The following is a 20903-nucleotide window of genomic DNA, read 5'->3' as shown; positions in this document are numbered from 1 at the left end:
AAGTTTGCTTCAAGTATAGTAGTGAATCAACGTTTGATAACATAATAAATATTTTTTTAATAACAAATTTAAAGTTTTGCGTTTTAAAAGTGTTTTAATTTTATGAAAAAATAGTTATTTAACAAATAATTATTTTATTTTTAGACTATAAATAAAGGTCTAGCCAATCACCGCAGAACATCGAAATCAGAATCTCGCTCTATAGCTATGGCTCTAAGATGTACTGAAGGGGTGGTTTTCAATTTTAATGAAAGATGTGCAGGCTAAAAAAGCCCAACGCCTAGAAAATGTTATCGGTTTCTTCGGCCCTCCAACCTCTTACATCTTTATAGATGTTGTCATGATTCTGGGTGATGTTTTATGCTACTTATTCCGTTGTTGGATATTATTCGTAGAAGTATTGTCTAAAAGAACAGGTCCAAGTGTTTGTTGTTGCAGCACACCAAGGAATGTTTACATATTTAAATGCTTATATAGGGTTAGTAAGCTTCCTTGCATATTTGCTCTAATTCAAAGTTTTACCTATAAAAAACTAATTGATTTCTGCCATTTTGTTGTTGGCTGCTGTAAAGTAGCATCCCGTTTGCTCAGTGGTGCCCATCTGGCGTATTACATGATTGTTATATTTTGTAGATTGCAGCAATGTTTATACACTGTACATCTAGTTTTATTAGCCGGCCTAACTCGTACTGCTTAGATTTGTCATAAAGTTCTCAAGCATAAACCAAACTAGCTCTGTAATTATCTCCTGTAGTTTTATTGGAAGTGATCTTTTTCTATGGCGATGGCTAACGTTGTTCAATGGGAGATGATACTTCAAGAATAAGAAGCTTCAGCAAATAGCCATATCGGGCTACTCAATAAAACAGCAAATAAAGACTAAATAGTATTATATGTCTTTAGGCGTAATGATGAAACTGAAATTTCAGTTGTGTCTAGAGCCAGTAGAACGTTAAACAGATCAGTTGTTTATTATTCAAATAAAGAGATGGCCTGCGAGCATTGTTAAGGGCACATTTTAAATCACAAAGTTCCTGGTTACATCAAGTCAAATCATACAAATGAGTGCTCCATGTCAAATTATGTTCACGGCTTTACAAATTAAATACGTATCATATGAAAATATGATTTGAAATCTTTTTCAAATATCCGGCATTATATTTTGTTATTTCAGCTATTTATTTAAGTTAAATACCTTATTTAATACTAACTCTGACAAAGACCTGATCTCACTAACCATTCATCGCATAGTGCTAAATAACTGACACAAAATGTAAGACCTTTGATTATTCAAACAATTGATTGCTTTAGTAGTCCGTGGTATTGTTAATGTCGAATGATATGATATCAATCAGAAAGAATGTGTCAGGATAGTTTTTGTTGCTGTAAAGTTGGTGCTTCAATTAGATCATGTAAAGAGTGAGGTCAACTGCTTGTTACGCAGTTGTTAAGACTTTCTTTTTTTCGATCTTGAAATAAAATAATAAAAGTAAATTATAAAAAAATATTAAAAACTATTTAGTGTAGTCTTTTGTTATTGAAATCACAACTGATATTTTGACGTAGGAAAAAGAGGCCTAAACAGTTTAATATGAATCACATTATAAAAAACCGTGTTAGAACATGTTAGAAGTAAAAAGTTTGATTAAACAAAATTTGCTCACAAATTTCGCATGGTTTAAAATAATCAAAACAAACAATATCTGAGCCTTTGGCAGCATCATCGAAATGTTAAATCAGTGCCAGTTAAAACAACTCGTAATCCATATAGAATCTTTGTTGCAATACAGAAAACTCAACGACTACCAGTCATTTAATATGCACAGCCAAATCAATCATTGTCATTTGTACCTGTTCAAAAATGACAAACTGAAACAGATTTTGCCCAAGTGCACGATAATTGATTAAAAACTGAAATAAAGTTCATTTTTTTAGCTCTGATTGAATACAGCAAAACCGACAAGTTTATTTTATTTTCAAGGTATATGTTATAAATGTAGTTAGAGCTTCATGCTTAGTCGTCTTTGAGAACATGACTTGTTGAGCAAGCAGAGTTGGCATCAAACATATGAAATCTCTATCTCCGTGCAAAAATAGCCAACAAAAAATGGTACATTATAGAGATTCATAGCCACTCATTGAGGTCCTATTTTCATGTTTGAGGGTCTCATTGAAGTGATTTTAAAGCCTATTATCTTATTACTGAGCAAACACCTTATGCTCAATTTTAAGATAAGTATATCAATATTGTGATGCAGGAAAATCACATGTAGCTTATGACCGTTTGATGTTTTTTATCATAAAACTATCAGCAGTTTGGTTTTTTATTACCAGTATTTTAAAATATTATTCTGCTGCATGATATATACAAAGTTGGAGATGAAAGCTGTGTTTATGCTCAAACCAATATACAACATGTAAGACATCTCTATCAAGCCTCTAAGATAATTAACAAATCAAGTTGAGTTGATCTTCGCTTCAAAATCTTCATATCACTAATATCCAAAGATCTACAAATGATTTATATCTCTTATACGATGGATCACATTGATTTGACTTCAACTTTGGCTATTTGCTCTGCAAAGAGAAGCTATTTCATAACTGTAATAATGATCTGGTGGCTGCAGAGAACACAGTTCTACCTTGCTCTTTTGTAGGACTGTCATACTCCTTTATTGAGGTGATAAAATCATTGCTGCATTAGGACGAGCTGTTATTGGCAATGCGCTGTGATTTTATGTATTTGATGCAAACGTAAGTACTTAGCACTGACAAGATTTAAAACTTGAAAAAGCTCTGCCTATTAAAATGGCAATATATTGTTTTACCAACTATACTAATATGTATAGTTCTAAACTGAATATTTTATGCAAATGCATCTCATTTGCGCTCTGAACATAACTCTTCTGAACTGTATTTTTTATTAGAACATTGTTGGTCAACCTAGTAAAACACTCATAAATACAGGATGTTTGCTGTTTCTATGTAACATATTTTTGTACTGAGAAGATTCAAATTTATCAACAGCCGTCATTCCTAGATTAAGAAGTAAAAAGGTACATATCTAATGATAACTGTCCTGGTAATTAATGTTTGCTCACTTATCTCATCTTTTACTTTTTTAATATTTTGTAAGAATTTCTAATGATTGACCCGAGCTCTACATTCATGTGTAAAGTATTATTCATGTTAAGTTCTAATAATCTTGCTGTTATTTTATTAGAAAATGACAGAAGAGCACACAGACACTAACCTAAACATGCACCGACTGTATAGGTGTGGGGTGTGTGGTCTCATGTCCGCAGATATCGAGGAACTGAAGAACCACATGTTAGCTAGTCATCTGCAGAGGGAGTCTGATCTGGCTACAAACTCACTCACAGATCAGAATGACTACTTGAATACTCCGCTGCATGGTACAGACTTATCATAGCAGTAACCATGACTTTCTAGGTTAATAGAGGGATCCACAGCTGTAACCTTGACTTTCTAGGTTAACAGAGGAATCTGTAGCTGTAATTTTGACTTTTTAGGTTAACAGAGAGAGCCATAGCTGTAACCTTGACTTTCTAGGTTAACAGAGGGAAAGATATTGTAACCTTAAAGGTTGACTTGCAACAAAATTCACATTACAGTTATTTGGTATCAAAAGATTCACCATGTCTTACTCTGTTGTGTTGTAGGTGCCAAATATGTGGAAATGTGATTACAAGCTCTTAAAAACTCAAAAACGAAAAGCCGCCGTAGATTGGAATCTGTTTATTTATCTGACGTAGTCATTACAGTTTGGTTATCGTCTTGTCACGTGATGTTCTCACGTGAATTGAAAGGCCAATAAAAACCTCAATATGAAACTTATCCTAGCACTAGTTTATGACAAACACTTCGGGTTTTACCGAAGACCCCGTATCAAATATAGATGCTCACTACTTTACAGTTTTGTTTCGGCATTATCTAATCGTCAAGTCGTAATCTGATCATGTGACCCAATACTTCGAAAATAATTTTTGCAGCACTTTTCAATTATCACAGGTGGCCAACAGGCTCGTCATGTTTATCAGACAATGATATGTACTCCTTCGAGCTAAGGTTAAAAAGTTTAACGATTTTTTACGGCAAGTTATAAGATATCAGTGCTAAAAGGGACAGCATTACAATGACCATAAAACAGACGTGTAAGAACAGTAGACATGGTTTTATTGAATGCGTGAAGTATATTTGTGAAAATATTTTCACGAATGAGGTTGCATGAATTTGTAAACAGAAACCATCCTGCAACAACTACGTCCTATTGGAGCCGTTTTGGAAAGCGAATCCTAACTATGGCGGTCTCGTGTGGCTGCGATTAACTGTTCGTTTTTTTAGCTTTTAAGAGCTTGTAATCACATTCTCACATATTTGTCACTTACAACACAACAGAGTAAGACATGGTGAATCTTTTCATATCAAATAACTGTAATGTGAATTTTGTTGCAAGTCAACCTTTAACTCTCTATGTTAACAGAGGGAGCCATAGTTGTAACCTTGACCTTTGAGTTTAACAGAAGGAGCAAGAGCTGTATGACCTTGATTCTTCAAGTTAATTGTGTAGGGCATAGCTTTTCATCTTGATGCTGTAGGTTAGCCCTAGAGCCACAGTTGTGACCTTGACCTTTATGCCTACCTTGACTTCTCGCTCTTTGGAAAATAATTGTTCTTGATATAATAAAAATGGTTCAGCGCTCCCATTCAGAGCAGTAACACTTGAAAGGCTTTTCATTGCTTATTACTTAGTTTATGAAGTGTCATTAGTGTTAGCTGTTTCAGTCAGTCTACACTGATGCCAAGCACTTCTTAGAGAAAAGGTTCTCTGCTAAGACGGTGATCTTGCTTATAGGGCAGTTTAGCACAGAACAAGATGAGACTGCAGAGTATAGACCAGAGACCTCACCAACCAACAGCAACCAAGAAACGCCGGTTGTCGAGTCACAAGACAAGCAGCTTCCAACTGATGACCAAGAAGTTGATCTGAATTTTAAGGTATTTAAAGTGCTTTGAGTTTAACATGGGCGCTGACTCTCTGAAAGATGGAGAACTGTTAAGGTGCGGCCACACGTAACGAATTATTCGTTCAATCTGACCGAATTCACGAATTTCACAGAATTCACAGATTTATTCGGCCGAATATCACAGAATCGTCTGAGCTGTGCATGCACACCGAATTCGTCAACGAAACGCTTTTAATTGGCTAACCAATTTTTTTAGCGTGCACGGTTCTAGTAGCTTTGACAAGTGGTATAGTCCAAGACACGTACGACGACACACAATAAAAGTATCACTGCTATATGACTTGATACATACGATGCAACTACCTATATGCGCTAGAGATAGCGACTGTTTTTGCGACGGAGCTTTTGCTGCATAAAAAGAAAATATTATTATTGAAAAAGAAATAATTCATAGCTTCTAAAACATCTAAAAGAAAATTCTGGATACACGATGAGAAGTTCCTGCCATGGTGACCCAACGAGCGAGAACCAACAATAGCGCATATAGGCCGTTACATCGTATGTATCAAGTCATATCGCGGTGATACTTTTATTGTGTGTCGTCGTACGTGTCTTGGACTATACCACTTGTCAAAGCTACTAGAACTGTGCTCGCTAAAAAGATTGGTTAGCCAATTAAAAGCGTTTCGTTGACGAATTCGGTGTGCATGCACAGCTCAGACGATTCTGTGATATTCGGCCGAATAAATCTGTGAATTCTGTGAAATTCGTAAATTCTGTCAGATTGAACGAATAATTCGTTACGTGTGGCCGCACCTTTAGAGTTTTCTAGTGAAAAGCATGTTTTTGCAAAATGTTTTGCAAAATATGTGAATATGTACAGGATATATGCAGGAGGTGTGTGAATAGGTATGAGATATATGCAGGAGGTGTGTGAATAGGTATGAGATACATGCAGGAGGTGTGTGAGTAGGTATGAGATACATGCAGGAGGTGTGTGAGTAGGTATGAGATATATGCAGGAGGTGTGTGAGTAGGTATGAGATACATGCAGGAGGTGTGTGAATAGGTATGAGATACATGCAGGAGGTGTGTGAGTAGGTATGAGATATATGCAGGAGGTGTGTGAATAGGTATGAGATACATGCAGGAGGTGTGTGAGTAGGTATGAGATACATGCAGGAGGTGTGTGAGTAGGTATGAGATACATGCAGGAGGTGTGTGAGTAGGTATGAGATATATGCAGGAGGTGTGTGAATAGGTATGGGATATATGCAGGAGGTGTGTGAGTAGGTATGAGATACATGCAGGAGGTGTGTGAGTAGGTATGAGATATATGCAGGAGGTGTGTGAGTAGGTATGAGATACATGCAGGAGGTGTGTGAATAGGTATGAGATACATGCAGGAGGTGTGTGAGTAGGTATGAGATACATGCAGGAGGTGTGTGAATAGGTATGAGATACATGCAGGAGGTGTGTGAGTAGGTATGAGATATATGCAGGAGGTGTGTGAGTAGGTATGAGATATATGCAGGTGTGTGTAAATAGGTATGAGATACATGCAGGAGGTGTGTGAATAGGTATGAGATACATGCAGGAGGTGTGTGAGTAGGTATGAGATATATGCAGGAGGTGTGTGAATAGGTATGAGATATATGCAGGAGGTGTGTGAGTAGGTATGAGATACATGCAGGAGGTGTGTGAGTAGGTATGAGATACATGCAGGAGGTGTGTGAGTAGGTATGAGATATATGCAGGAGGTGTGTGAGTAGGCATGAGATAAATGCAGGAGGTGTGTGAATAGGTATGAGATATATGCAGGAGGTGTGTGAATAGGTATGAGATATATGCAGGAGGTGTGTGAATAGGTATGAGATATATGCAGGTGTGTGTAAATAGGTATGAGATACATGCAGGAGGTGTGTGAATAGGTATGAGATACATGCAGGAGGTGTGTGAGTAGGTATGAGATATATGCAGGAGGTGTGTGAATAGGTATGAGATATATGCAGGAGGTGTGTGAATAGGTATGAGATATATGCAGGATGTGTGTGAATAGGTATGAGATACATGCAGGAGGTGTGTGAGTAGGCATGAGATATATGCAGGAGGTGTGTGAATAGGTATGGGATATATGCAGGAGGTGTGTGAGTAGGTATGAGATACATGCAGGAGGTGTGTGAGTAGGTATGAGATATATGCAGGAGGTGTGTGAGTAGGTATGAGATATATGCAGGAGGTGTGTGAATAGGTATGAGATATATGCAGGATGTGTGTGAATAGGTATGAGATATATGCAGGAGGTGTGTGAGTAGGTATGAGATATATGCAGGAGGTGTGTGAATAGGTATGAGATATATGCAGGATGTGTGTGAATAGGTATGAGATATATGCAGGAGGTGTGTGAGTAGGCATGAGATATATGCAGGAGGTGTGTGAATAGGTATGGGATATATGCAGGAGGTGTGTGAGTAGGTATGAGATACATGCAGGAGGTGTGTGAGTAGGTATGAGATATATGCAGGAGGTGTGTGAGTAGGTATGAGATATATGCAGGAGGTGTGTGAATAGGTATGAGATATATGCAGGAGGTGTGTGAATAGGTATGAGATATATGCAGGAGGTGTGTGAATAGGTATGAGATATATGCAGGAGGTGTGTGAATAGGTATGAGATATATGCAGGAGGTGTGTGAATAGGTATGAGATATATGCAGGAGGTGTGTGAATAGGTATGAGATACATGCAGGAGGTGTGTGAGTAGGTATGATATATATGCAGGAGGTGTGTGAATAGGTATGAGATAGATGAGGTGCAGTCTAAAAGTAATGCGCTCAAGCAACAAATTTTATTGAAGTATAACCCTGAAATGATATACAACCAATCTGCTCAATGCGTAAATATCAGACTTTAATGCTCACTGTAATCTGCCTCTTTCTCAGTTGATGACTTTTACCGTGTAACAAGAACAGGTATTTCAGCCACTTTGAAGCAAACAGTTTGATCTTTTGACCATGTATTCACAACAGCTTTTACAAGCTTTGACAGCTTCACATCTGCTTCCTTTATTACCTCTCCTTTAGTCGACCAAATACATGTAGATGAGTTTCTGGAGAATGAGCGTATCGGGTGATAGTCTGGAGGGGCCAGTCTGGAGGGAGAGTCTGGGTATGGTGTGGGATCAAGGTCATTCAGCTAAATCTGGCGATTAACTCATGGGCCATAAAACTGGGTCTGATATCTCCAAGTTGTGGTAACACTCTAGACATGGCCAAGCGAAGCCTAACCTAGCCTTTCAAGTGTCTCACCATATGTATCAGAGTTAATAGTGACCCCTGTTAGTGTGAAATCAGCCAATATTGGTCCAGTGACATCTTAGAATACGGTTGCCATGATCTTGCCTGCCGACTGCTGGGCTTAGATTTTTGTAGTTTTTTGTGAGGGGAATGACGCCACCCAGGTAAGGGTCTTATGATTGAAATTTGAAGTTGCATACCCATGTCTCATCTCTTATTGCTCTTCAGTTTAAGATTTCATCATCATCGTGACTTTGCAGAAGCCCTCGGTGACTCATAATTTCAACTCTACTCCCATGACTCATGTCGAAACATTAGGTGATGTCATCAATATTGATATGCCGATTCATTCCCATCATCTGATTTGTGTTTTGTCAGGCTTCTCAGTGATGAAGGTCTGTCACCTTGTTTCTGGTCCCTGATATCTCTGGTCAGACTCACATGCACCAGCTTTAATTTTCTGAACCTAGTGTTTTATTGAGTTTTTATCAAAATGAGTCATCACTATTGACTTGATGAATATTCCTACTGATGTTGACAGGTGCTTTCTTTTTACAAACGAAAAATTCTATCACAGCTCACATTGCAGGGTGCACTAGGGACCATTTTTAAAATGGCTGACAAAACTGGAAGTGAGATAATTTTTCAATTGGAGAAATGGGAAGATAACTCTTAAAATGGTGATTTTCCCAAACTGATCACATTTGTAAAACTCGGGTTATGAAAAATTTAGTAGGGTGCAAGACTGTTTTACTGACCCTCATTTATAGGATGACTGGCTGGATACCTCAAGAGGCATGTAGGTTTCTACGCAAAGGTGTACATATAGTATACACATACATGTATGAAGGCAGGAAAGGCATGTGTTTAATCTATGTTAAGATACATTATTTTAGGTGAAGATGCCCAGCACTGACATGGCAATGTTTCCAAAGCACATAAAGCCAGCACTTTTCTTCACTTGCACCTACTGTGACTACAAACACCAGAGCTTCAAGGTAGCGTCCAACTTCATATTTCTAGTATTTCCCACCATTCACCTGATTGGATTCCATTCTCTTCTCGAGTCTGACCATCAATTGTTTGAATTTTGTAGGATGTCTCAATACACATATCTTCCAACCATCCAAAGAAGCTGGACCAGAGGCTTAGAGCAAAAGTTCCATCAACCTCTCAAGGTATGTTTCAGGTTACTCATCCCAGATGACTTTAATACTGAGTTTTTATTGAGCGATATTGTAGCGACACGCCCTCATACGATACTGCAATGTCATCATGGAAAGATCTCATTCTGTCGTGATTCAGTGTTTCTGTTTGGAAATAAAACGACTGGGTGATGCACCATCTTTGTGTGATGAGAACAGCTTTAGCGACCAACCACGCCGCACCTTTGCATGCTCATAGGTCTTGCCAGGGCCGTATAGTTTCACAGAGTCTTGCGACCAACGGAAGCGTAAATGGGAGCTCGCTCGTTTCCAAACAAACAGATCGCGCTGACTATTTTATATAAGTTATAATGGAGAGTGGCCGCAACATTAACCAACAAAAATTACTCCCATTAGCAGTTGCTTTAAAATCGATTGTTGCATCAAACACCATTTAAAAGGGAACAAAATTCCCTACAAAAAGCTACTAATAACTTTTTGTAAAAATTTAAAGTAAATGCAAAAAAGAGCGGTTTGAGCGCGAGGTATGAATATTCTATTAGAGATCAGTATGTCGATCAAGTTTGTTTGGAAACAAGTGCTTTTGTTTCCGGTTTTTGATGCCGGACTCTGGGAAACTATACGGCTCTGGGTCTTGCTTCCCTGTTGCTTCATAGCGTCATTTGTCCTTTACCTTTTACAGAGGTAAATGACCTTTACCTCTTTACCCTTTAAACATGAACTTGCGCAAAATTTTAGTAGATTTTATTTAGTAAATTTTAGTAGAAAGTATTGGAATTTTTTCAGTATCAATGTTAGTGCTAGTAAAGTATCAAAAAGTATCAGTGTTTTTCTATCATTTGCGAATGTTTTGGTGTTTAGGTTGATCTAGCTGCCAGGCTGTTTCAGGATTAAAATTGACAATACTTCATCAGACTTGAATGCTCAGAAGAAAAGTTTGTGCGATGTAACTAGTTGTTATCATTGCTACAGTTAATATCGGCTATTGTGTTCAACTTGGAGCGTTATGCGTCTCTACTCTGTCTGTCTCTTTGCAACTATAGATTGATGTGAGCGTTTCAACTGAGAACATGTTTTATCAATTTTAATCTTGAAACATCCTGGCAGTCAGACAATTATCAAACATCAAAAACAATTGCAAATCATAGAAGAATGTTTTGATATAAGAATGTTTTGATGTTTCGATACTTTTTGATAAAATCAACTTAAATTTTGTGTCAGTTCATCTTTAAAGATACGACCTTGACATGAGGCGTCGTGCAACCATCGCTCTACTATAGCACCCTATAGAAACATGATCTGCTTGTCGGCCCAGTGTAGCGCTCCGGTCCTGCACACCCAGGTGTCGCTACTCGATCGCTGTATGAAAACTTAGCATAGGTTTGAGCTATTGCGGTACTGAGGTCAGGTGAACAAGGACCAACAATACTCTTCCCTTAAAGTGGAGTTTAATTGATGGCGCTACTTCCACTGAGACTAGATTGCAGGCTCAGAGAGAGCGTTACGTATAGCATCACCAAATATAGTTCTTGTGAAAATCAAAGTAATTGGCTAGCATGGTTTTCATGCCATTGGTTTTAATTCAGATCTTTCATTCGATTCTGTCAAATCATTCACCGTGTGCACGTGCCGTGTGCACATGCCGTATGCACATGCCATATGCACATGCCATACGCACATGCCATACGCACATGCCGTATTCACATGCCGTAAGCGCATGCCGTAAGCGCATGCCATATGCACATGCCATATTCACATGCCGTAAGCGCATGCCGTAAGCGCATGCCATACGCACATGCCGTATTCACATGCCGTAAGCGCATGCCGTAAGCGCATGCCATATGCACATGCCATATGCACATGCCGTATGCACATGCCATATGCACATGCCGTATGCACATACCGTTGCTGGATTGATTGACACCCGATATGTTCTGATATTCTGAATGACAATATGAGCAGTCATTAGACGATGCATATTTTGGTTTTACAGCGTGACATATTAATCTGGATAAAAAAAATGTGGTAATGGTTTCACATGTAATGGTTCAAATAGCTGGTTCACGGTATCATGTAGGCAACAGCAAAAAGCTTCAGTGTTGTTTCTGTGAAAAGGCAGCGCCAATAGCCAGAGCTTGGATTGGACTATTTTAATGTTATCCACAGTCTTCTAGTCACTAGAGAGTTTAATACATAAGACGCCTGTGTATCTTTATTTCATATCGGTAGCCTGTGTATCTCTACTTCATATCGGTAGCCTGTGTATCTCTACTTCTTATCGGTAGTCTGTGTATCTTTATTTCATATCGGTAGCCTGTGTCAGTCTATTTCATATTGATAGCCTGTGTATCTCTACTTCATATCGGTAGCCTGTGTATCTCTACTTCATATCGGTAGTCTGTGTATCTTTATTTCATATCGGTAGCCTGTGTCAGTCTATTTCATATTGGTAGCCTGTGTATCTCTACTTCATATCAGTAGCCTGTGTTTCTCTACTTCATATTGGTAGCCGCGCATGGCTCTTCTGATCTAGCACTCACCATATTTCTTATAACTAGCTTTCTTGTCTAAACTCCTCAAAGATATCTATGCGTGCGGACAACTGATTAAAATCTCTGCGCTTCTATGCTTATACAGTTGAGAAATGCACTTCTTTAAAATAAATGTAGTTACTCCTACCAATAGGTGAAGGTCAGGTAAACTTTATTTTGGGTACTATTGTTCTGAAAAATCTTGCTTGTCTGATAAAAGGGCTAACATCTGAGGCACCGCAGCTGGAAGCATTTAACGGCAATGTAACTGCTATGTAACATGTATATGACTAGTGTACATATATACTAGTGTTGTGTTCTGTTAAGTATACAATATAGTTGGCGACCGTAAGGGATATCAAGTTGATGATTTGATACTGTAACCTATGCAGATGTGCAAGTTCGACCTCCTTAGACCTATGAATGCACCTATTCATGCCTCTTATCAATTTTCAATACTTTTGTGCATTGTTTTTTGATAGTAAAATATTACTTCCGCATTTCTAAAATTGCTTTATAATATGAAAAACCTGAATATTTATCTTCGGCTACCTTGTTTTTTAAGTCTTTTATTTTTTGTAATTTGATTTTTTTTGTATTTATTATACTTATTGTATTTAGTTTGTGTTGATATTATATTAAGCGGCAGGTATAAATGGGCATTGATAAACTAGCAACTGAGTATCAGTAGTTGTCTCATGCGTTTTTATCCGAAGAGAAGACAACAACTATTTATTTTTCCCCCTTTCAAACTTGCATTGCTTATGGGAACAATTACAGATCATGCTTATGGAAAGGATTGCAGATCAATACATATGCAAATATTGACTTGCTATTAGATATTCTCCCTTGCATAGAGTTTTTACTACACAGATGTCTCGGTGATCAACAATACCGCCTATATAACAAGGAAAAGGAAAACACTGAAGAAAACTAAATCCCTCCTATATGAGTCGACTTGTGAACCTGAAGGAAGTGAACAGCATAGAACCTTCAGTTGTGCTCTTTGTCACACGTAGGTATAGCCTTGTGGTTACCTCGTCACACGTATGTATAGCCTTTTAGTTACCTCGTCACACGTAGGTATAGCCTTTTAGTTACCTCGTCACACGTAGGTATAGCCTTTTAGTTACCTCGTCACACGTAGGTATGGCCTTTTAGTTACCTCGTCACACGTAGGTATCGCCTTTTAGTTACCTCGTCACACCTAGGTATAGCCTTTCAGTTACCTTGTCACACATAGGTATAGCCTTTTAGTTACCTTGTCACATGCAGGTATAGCCTTTTAGTTACCTCATCACACGTAGGTATAGCCTTTTAGTTACCTTGTCACACGTAGGTATAGCCTTTTAGTTACCTTGTCACACGTAGGTATAGACTTTTAGTTACCTCGTCACACGTAGGTATAACCTTTTAGTTACCTCGTCACATGTAGGTATAACCTTTTAGTTACCTTGTCACACGTAGGTACAGCCTTTTAGTTACCTCGTCACACGTATGTATAGTCTTTTAGTTACCTCGCCACACGTAGGTATAGCCTTTTAGTTACCTCATCACACGTAGGTACAGGATTTCTCTTGCCTTGTCACCTCTGGGTACAGCGTTTCTGTTACCTTGTAACTTTTAGGTACAGTATTTCTGTTACCTTGACACTCTGTGTTTTGGCGTCAGTGTCAAAGTGTTTCACTTTTCTTGTAAGGGATTTTATCATATACCATAAATGACCTAATTTTTTTACATGGGTAAGATGAGTAAAATTTTTTGGCATCATCTTGTCACAAATAAGTACAGTAGTTCCTTTTCACACATAGGTACAGTATTTCTTTGTCAGAGTAGGTACAGTATTTCTTTGTTACAAGTAGGTGTAGTATTTCCTTGTTACAAGTAGGTATACTATTTTTTGTCACAAGTAGGTACAGTATTTTCTTATCATGATTTGGCACATTCTTCCATAGAAACACATAAGAACAGAATTGTAAAATTGCACCTAGAGATGGTGTTTCCAACTTGATGTAGTTTACAATGTTTATTTTTTCAACATAAGTACAACAGTTACTTTTTTGCATAAGGAAAGCGTTAATTTTATTACTGTTAGGTACCTTGTTATCCGAGTACAGTTATTTTATGATCTCTCACACATATGACTGCTTGAACTGTTTGTCCCATACTGAAATTGCAGCATTGGTGAAGCACAATTGTGAAGTCTGTCTATCTTTATCTCTAATATTTACCTGCTTAGTCTACCTGAAGTACAAGTTGTTAAACTGCTCAATATTTGCTCATTTATTCACTTTACTGCGTAATATTCGTGTCATCTTTTCAGTATCTAGGGTTTCTGGTTTTTAACAGGAAATGCAGTCGTCAACTGGTGCTGGACATACACAAACGGTGTCACATAGGCAACAGCAAGAAGCTCCAGTGTTGTTTCTGTGGGAAGGCAGCACCAATAGCCAAAGCTTGGTATGGACTCTACATACACATGGTGAACAAGCACCCCGTGCAGATGCCTGCTCCCCATTCCTGTTCTGTGTGCGGTAAGTATTTGTAGCTAGGGCTCTCTGCAGACTCTGCATACACATGGTGAACAAACACCCCATGCAGATGCCTGCTCCCAATTCCTGTTCTGTATGCGGTAAGTATTTGTAGCTGGGGCTCTCTGCAGACTCTGCATACATATGGTGAACAAACACCCCATGCAGATGCCTGCTCCCCATTCCTGTTCTGGTTGTAGTTTTTGCTATGCTGTCACGCTGCCAATGATTTCATATAGCTCTTGCATCATTTACAGGCAAAGGATTTGTGAAGTTATTTGACTTACAGAGGCATATGTCATGTCACAGTAAGGAGAGGCCATATGCATGTCAGTATTGCACTTACACTTTCAAAAACAAGAAAAATCTACATGACCATGAAGTGCTCAAACACAAACTTGGTACTGAGCAAGAGAGGTAGGTTCCGAAGATGAGAGTTTTTTGCACAGTTCTATTTGTTATGCTATGGCTTAGGTGCTTTTGCTGCCTTGCGGCCATTTTGCATTTGATTCATTTGGACCTTGGTTACCATGCAGCTAAGGCCTGCTTCACATCAGTGCTGTTCATGCGTAAAAGAGTACAGTGGAGCCTCTACTTACAAAAGTAATTCATTCTGGAAGCCATTTTCTAAATAAAAATTTTTGTAAATAGAAATAGATTTTACCTTAAATGCCCTAATCAGTTCCAAGCCTCCGTAAAAACTCGGATATGCTATTTGTATAATTTATAAATACGTGTAATGGTTAAAACCTCTAACAAACACACGTTAGAATTTTATTATTATATTACCAAATAATGAAAAGAAAAAGTACACAATAAATAAAGAGAAATAACAAACAAAAACTAAAAACAGTAAGCTTCTTTAGCTTTGATATTGACTGTTTAGAGAAGGCTAGTGAAGATCCCAGGGAGTGGGAGGATGACGCAGGTCAGAGGTCAGAGCAGGTGGATGTTGTCTTAGCTTTTTTCTCGGAATAAATGCTCTAAGAAAGCAAGTAGAAATATATTTACCACATTCCAAAAAACAGTCTCATCATGCATAAATGCAGAACTTGAATTGCTATAAAGTTTTTCTACCTTTTATGTCATGTGACATATGATAACTCGAAGTTATACAACGAATGAAAAATTAACACTTATCGTTTACTGACTCTCGCTAGCAAATGAAACTGAGACAGGGACGTTATACATCGTACCCATGGGAAGCATACAGACAAAAGTATGAAACAAATTAACTACCCAAGATATGAAACAAACAAACAGGCCAAAATACGAAAGGCCTTTCGTATCTAGAAACAATTTTATACTCACAACTTTAAAATTTCGTATGTGGAGTCTTTGATAAGTAGAGCTTTCACAGTAATATAAAAATGAAAATGTTTGCTTTGGTCAAACATTCCAGTCTATCTGACATGTCCTTTACTGGTGGATGGCGTCAATGTGAACCAGGCTGATATAAACATCAAAGAATACATCGCTTATGTCTTTCATTCAAATCCCGCCCTCTTAGCTATATAGCGCAGCTTTATGGCCCATTAATGAAGGATAGCGGTGTAAGTTGAGACACCTCATTTTGAATATTAGAACAAGAGCTACCTGTCAATCTGCCCTAATGAAATATGATTCATGTCCTGTAATGGCTGATATTATGATAGTAAGTGGAATTGCGCATCTTTGTGAGCTCATATTTTATCTCAATAAAGCAATTTTATTTTACAGCCTTGACATTAAATAAATAGTTTGTTTTAGAAGCTGGCAGTCCTATAGCTAGTTTTCATAAATAAATAAACATAGGTGTTGTTACATGTAGAAAGAAGTAGCCTTGGAAACACAATCATTGGCGTGTGGAAGAGATTAGGTTTGCTTAGTGCAGTTATTGACTAAATTTAAGATCTGTTTACATCTCCTCCTTTACCTTGTCCTATTTCTCTTACAAAGTGCTCTAACATCCACTGGCTGTAATGTATGACTCATTTTTACATTAATTCTGCAGGGAAGCGTTAATCAAGCGAATCAGATCTCGTCCGAGACCTGAGCTCGATGAGAAACTGCCTTGGTTGAGATGCGCCAACTGCTCATATAAAACTAAAGTGAAGTCTAAGTTTAATATACACTCTAAGATACACAGCGGGGTCAAGGACATTGTGTAAGTAAGCATAATTTGTTATCCCTCAACAGTTTGTCCACCAAATACAAGGTTCGAAATAAACTACTGTATATCCAGCATTTAAGCCTATCTTGAATATAACCGGACGTCATAAATCGTAACATGCCATACGTATCTATCAAAGCAAAATGTTGTGGAAATGGAGTGGCTTTTGCAAGCGTAGTACAAAACATTTCTGATTGGTAAGGAGCTGTATAATTAGCGTATCGTGTCGTTACGTGGAAGTTTCCTTCCAGTAAACGAAAGGAAACAATCATATGTTTGTGTTGAGCCAATGGAAAACATCTCACGTTTACCTTACACATTAGCCATCACACGTTTCGCTTTTTAAAAGCCCATTTTTATAGCTATTTCTTCGTGATGATCAGAAGCATTACAGCTATGTAGGTTTCACAAATTGTAGATCAATGTACTTCCGATAATTATCTATTGGACAATAGTGATAGCCGATAGGGAGTGACAGTTATTTTAAACAGTAATTATAATGCAGTAAGATATAATTGCTGCTGGGAACTTGTCTGACTCGAAACCTGTTTAACTTGTTCACCATGATAATATGTTTAACTTGTTCACCATGATAATATGTTTAACTTGTTCACCATGATAATATGTTTAACTTGTTCACCATGATAATATGTTTAACTTGTCCACAGTGATAATATGTTTAACTTGTCCACAGTGATAATATGGACTGCACAAAAGAAAATGTCCCAACTGATTCTGCGACACATATGTGGCCTTTTTATGCCATCAGATGATGTACAATTTTGTGCCAATTAATCTCGTCAAATGTTATAACAACTTACATGCGCTAGTGTCAAATATTGGGTTTATTTAAAATTTGTCTCCATGAAAATTTATTTGGTAGCAAAAGAGTTAATTATAGTGATAACCATTATTGTTGTTTTAATTTTATTAATAAAGTTGAGTTACTAAGGTTCGAGTTGTAGTTGTTAAACTTAAGTTACCATATCATTAATTAGTTTGCTTTCAATCAGATTGTATAAGAATTTGAATTATTACTCTAGGAATCTAGGCTACATGTGGAAGCAGCACTCATTGTTTGTTTTCTTTTTTTGTATTTTGTTGCGGTAGTTTGAAAGTAAATAAGCAAGGTAGAAAACATCATTAATTAACTTTGCCTCTAACTGTCTGGTTGAACTGCAGGCTGAAGTCCTAAAGAGCCTGTTTGGAATATTGAATCGGAGTTAAAATGTGCATCGTCTGTATTAATTTTTAGTCAAAAATTAAGAGTGCGCATTGCACAAGAGTAAATACTGGTAGTCACATAGTGCGCTGTTGCTGGATTTACTGAAAACGATTTGCCTAAGCATTTTTAACAATTTTCGTAGGACCTGTTTTACAACTAGCAATAGTTGGTATGGCAAAACGGATGTTTCATGTTCTAAAGCTGTCAAATAACTGCTTTGCAACTGCATCAGTTGGGAGCAAAACACCTTGTTTTTCGATATTAATGCACCCTAAATGGTCATTAAAGGTTGGGGTTGCAGGCAAACAAAATCGTAAACATTTCGTTAATAAGCAAAAAAATTGTACATTTGAGAGATTATTGATCATTTGAAATTTTTTATTTTCATTTAAAAGAATACAGAGATGTTCGCAACCTTTCGTTATTCCGGTTAGTTATGTATTCATGATAGATTATCTAATGGCATCCAAAATACGGGCTCACGCTTTGACGAGATGCAGTCCAAATGTAGACAAGACCGAATGCAAAAAAATAAAAGAAATAGTTTATAGCAATTAAAAAAAAGTAAGGGTGTGCATTATACGCCAATAAATATGGCAGCTCTGGTTAGTCGCAGTTTGCATATTCCCTTGCAGTTGCTCTTACTGTGAATACAAGACCCACGACAAGTCAGCTCTGAGGCGACACGAGTGGAGGCACCGTACTGAGAAGCCCTTCAGCTGCAAGTTTTGTGATTTCTCTTGTATACAGAGGCCCCAGATTCATGCTCATTACAAAAACAAACACTCGTTGCTACCAACAGAGGCTGTCAAGCTGGTGCAGTGAGTCCCCTTTTTATTATTTATCCTCTCATTCATATTTTAATATGGTTCGGGCAATCTCATTGGTTCTTGTAACATGAAAGCCTGCGACTGCAGTTGTCTTCTGCTGCCACAGGCAGCGAGCTGTCTTATTTGTACTGAGCATACCTGCTGATGCAGCCCTCTATTCCCGCTCACTTGCACTCTCTTACTTGCCTCTGCTGCAGGCATATCAATGGTCCGAGAGTATACAACCCTTCTGACCTTGACTTAGAACCGGACCCTAGTATTGGACTTCAGCAAATAGTCGTGGCAGACCCTAATACTATCAATATTCAGGTTGATGGAGATACGACAGCTGTTGACCTTGATCTGGTAAGATATGTTGCGCATCTCTTCCGAACTCGGTCTTCATTCACTGTGGTCTGGAAACCGTGGCTGACTCATTTCCTGTTAAATTTATTTATTATACAAATCTTTAGTGGTATTTTTAGTGCTGTCAGCAGACCTTACATTTCTCATTTACCTGGTGAGAAATTATATTGAGTTTAGTTCGTACCTATATATATATACAGCTTTGACTTCCTACGCAATCTAACACCAGCGTCTGTACTTGGTTATCACATTAACTCCAACTCTGTTTTCAAACAACTCTTTCAACATTTTACATAATCAAGCAAACACGATTTTACCACACAACCAAATTCCTGTAATGCCCAGAGGTACACGATAGTATTATTATATAGTGTAGCATTAATCATCTTTATCCAGATTCCATAGAGTTGTCCATGAGGTTCTATGTTCCATGTTCTTCAGGTTTTATTCAAAGTTGACTTCCGTGGTTTTCCATTGACCACCCTATTTATAATTCCAATTCCCTGACATGCATTCCCGTCTCCGATGCTTTCTTTCATCACTTGCAATAAACTAAAGCAGTCACCATACACTACTGTGTGACCTTACCGACCAATATCATTGTATGGCGGCAATATAGATATGTACCTAATTTGCAGCTTACAGAAGCAGCGGAGGGCTTGTTAGCCGCTAGTCAGATTGAGTTGCATACATCTTGACACGAGCCGATTTACTCCTCTCCTGACCCGGCTTGACTGCTTGCTCTATACACCACTTCTCAACATATCACCTGCTGCGAATAGTCAGTCTTTCATTGTTATATTTATTATAGAGTAAATATTATCAGATTTGCCGTTAATCAACAAATGGATTTGATGTAGTTACACATTTGGATAGCACACAGAACCTGTCCAGTATAAAACCTATAGAAAGCGTGATACACCATGCTGATGAGGCTTTTCCACTTATGGGACACCAACTTACGCTGACACTATTTTACCGGTCTTATTAGCATCTCTTCCCTACAGAATATTGTTTGTGATGCCATGATATTGTCAATGTAATTCATACGAATATACCGTATAACCATTGGAGGCAATTTAATACATTGCATTGAGATTGATTGTTCAGGCATTCTCTTTTACAAGATTTATCTTCTCTTGAAATTACTAGATTTAAATTTTTGATTGATTGGAATTAACGGACCATGATGAAATTTAGTGTGCTCATAACATTCACAAAGCTTTGCAAAATTAAACTCACAGCTAATGTATGTGAAATTGTCTCCCACCGTTATAAGTCGAATCAATCCACATGTTTTTATAAAATTGGCTGTGTGTACATTCATAATGACTTACAGCGAGACTAACGCACCAGGTATAGCCAGTGATCATGGTTTAGTTTTCATAGAGGGAATTCACAGCATTAAACGTCAATGAACACAAATATTGTACAAGAAGCCATTTCTATGTTCCCATACAACTTACCGTTAGGCAATTTAATCGAATTCCATTTGAGGAACTATTGTTGCAAAAAAATGAACTTGAAAACTTGTAGAATCTAGATTAGTGTGTCAATATTTATTGAAAAAGGAACAAAAAATCGTAAACAATACAATAACCAAGAATGACAATCTAAAAAGTCATCATTGCTGACAAAAAGTTACTCATGACCAAAGTTGAAGAGTGAATTTGTGCTGTGGCAGCGTTCGGATGCTAGAAACATTTACAGTTTGGGGTGAAGTCTTTTTCAACCAATTACTATATAATCGCAGGCAAGTTTGCCGGTTTGGACACATACAATAATGACTCCAAGTTTGCAGACTCATATTTCCTAGGAGTTAATATTGTAGTCTAGGGAT

General features: G+C 37.7%; 1 protein-coding gene across 3 annotated transcripts; it reads left to right on the top strand.

Moving 5' to 3' along the window:
* The first annotated feature begins 343 nt into the window (after positions 1-343).
* LOC137391416 (zinc finger protein 64-like) lies at positions 344-20188 on the top strand. Of its 3 annotated transcripts, XM_068077882.1 has the most exons (13): positions 384-478; positions 2658-2754; positions 3224-3416; positions 4877-5019; positions 9180-9281; positions 9380-9461; positions 12854-12995; positions 14330-14514; positions 14769-14928; positions 16505-16657; positions 18524-18709; positions 18916-19063; positions 19702-20187. In XM_068077882.1, the coding sequence occupies exons 3-13, from the start codon at positions 3227-3229 to the stop codon at positions 19759-19761; spliced, it is 1551 nt and encodes a 516-aa protein (XP_067933983.1). In that variant the 5' UTR covers positions 384-478; positions 2658-2754; positions 3224-3226; the 3' UTR covers positions 19762-20187. The 3 variants fall into 3 exon arrangements, with proteins under 3 accessions (XP_067933985.1, XP_067933983.1, XP_067933984.1); XM_068077884.1 differs by lacking the exon at positions 2658-2754 and having other exon boundaries at positions 344-478; positions 19702-20188; XM_068077883.1 differs by lacking the exon at positions 384-478 and having other exon boundaries at positions 2610-2754.
* The last annotated feature ends 715 nt before the right edge of the window (positions 20189-20903 follow it).

Source organism: Watersipora subatra, chromosome 3 (assembly GCF_963576615.1).
Source record: "Watersipora subatra chromosome 3, tzWatSuba1.1, whole genome shotgun sequence".
Taxonomy (NCBI): Eukaryota; Metazoa; Bryozoa; class Gymnolaemata; order Cheilostomatida; family Watersiporidae; genus Watersipora; species Watersipora subatra.
The sequence above is the reverse complement of the archived record's forward strand: the minus strand, read 5'-3'. Positions and strand labels throughout refer to the sequence as shown.

Coding starts and splice junctions, on each gene's coding strand:
- LOC137391416 (XM_068077884.1), top strand. CDS start 3,227: ATGACAGAAGAGCACACAGACACTAACCTAAACATGCACCGACTGTAT. Junction 12,996..14,329: donor AGTTGTGCTCTTTGTCACAC/GTAGGTATAGCC, acceptor GGTTTTTAACAG/GAAATGCAGTCGTCAACTGG. Junction 19,064..19,701: donor CAGCTGTTGACCTTGATCTG/GTAAGATATGTT, acceptor CCTAATTTGCAG/CTTACAGAAGCAGCGGAGGG.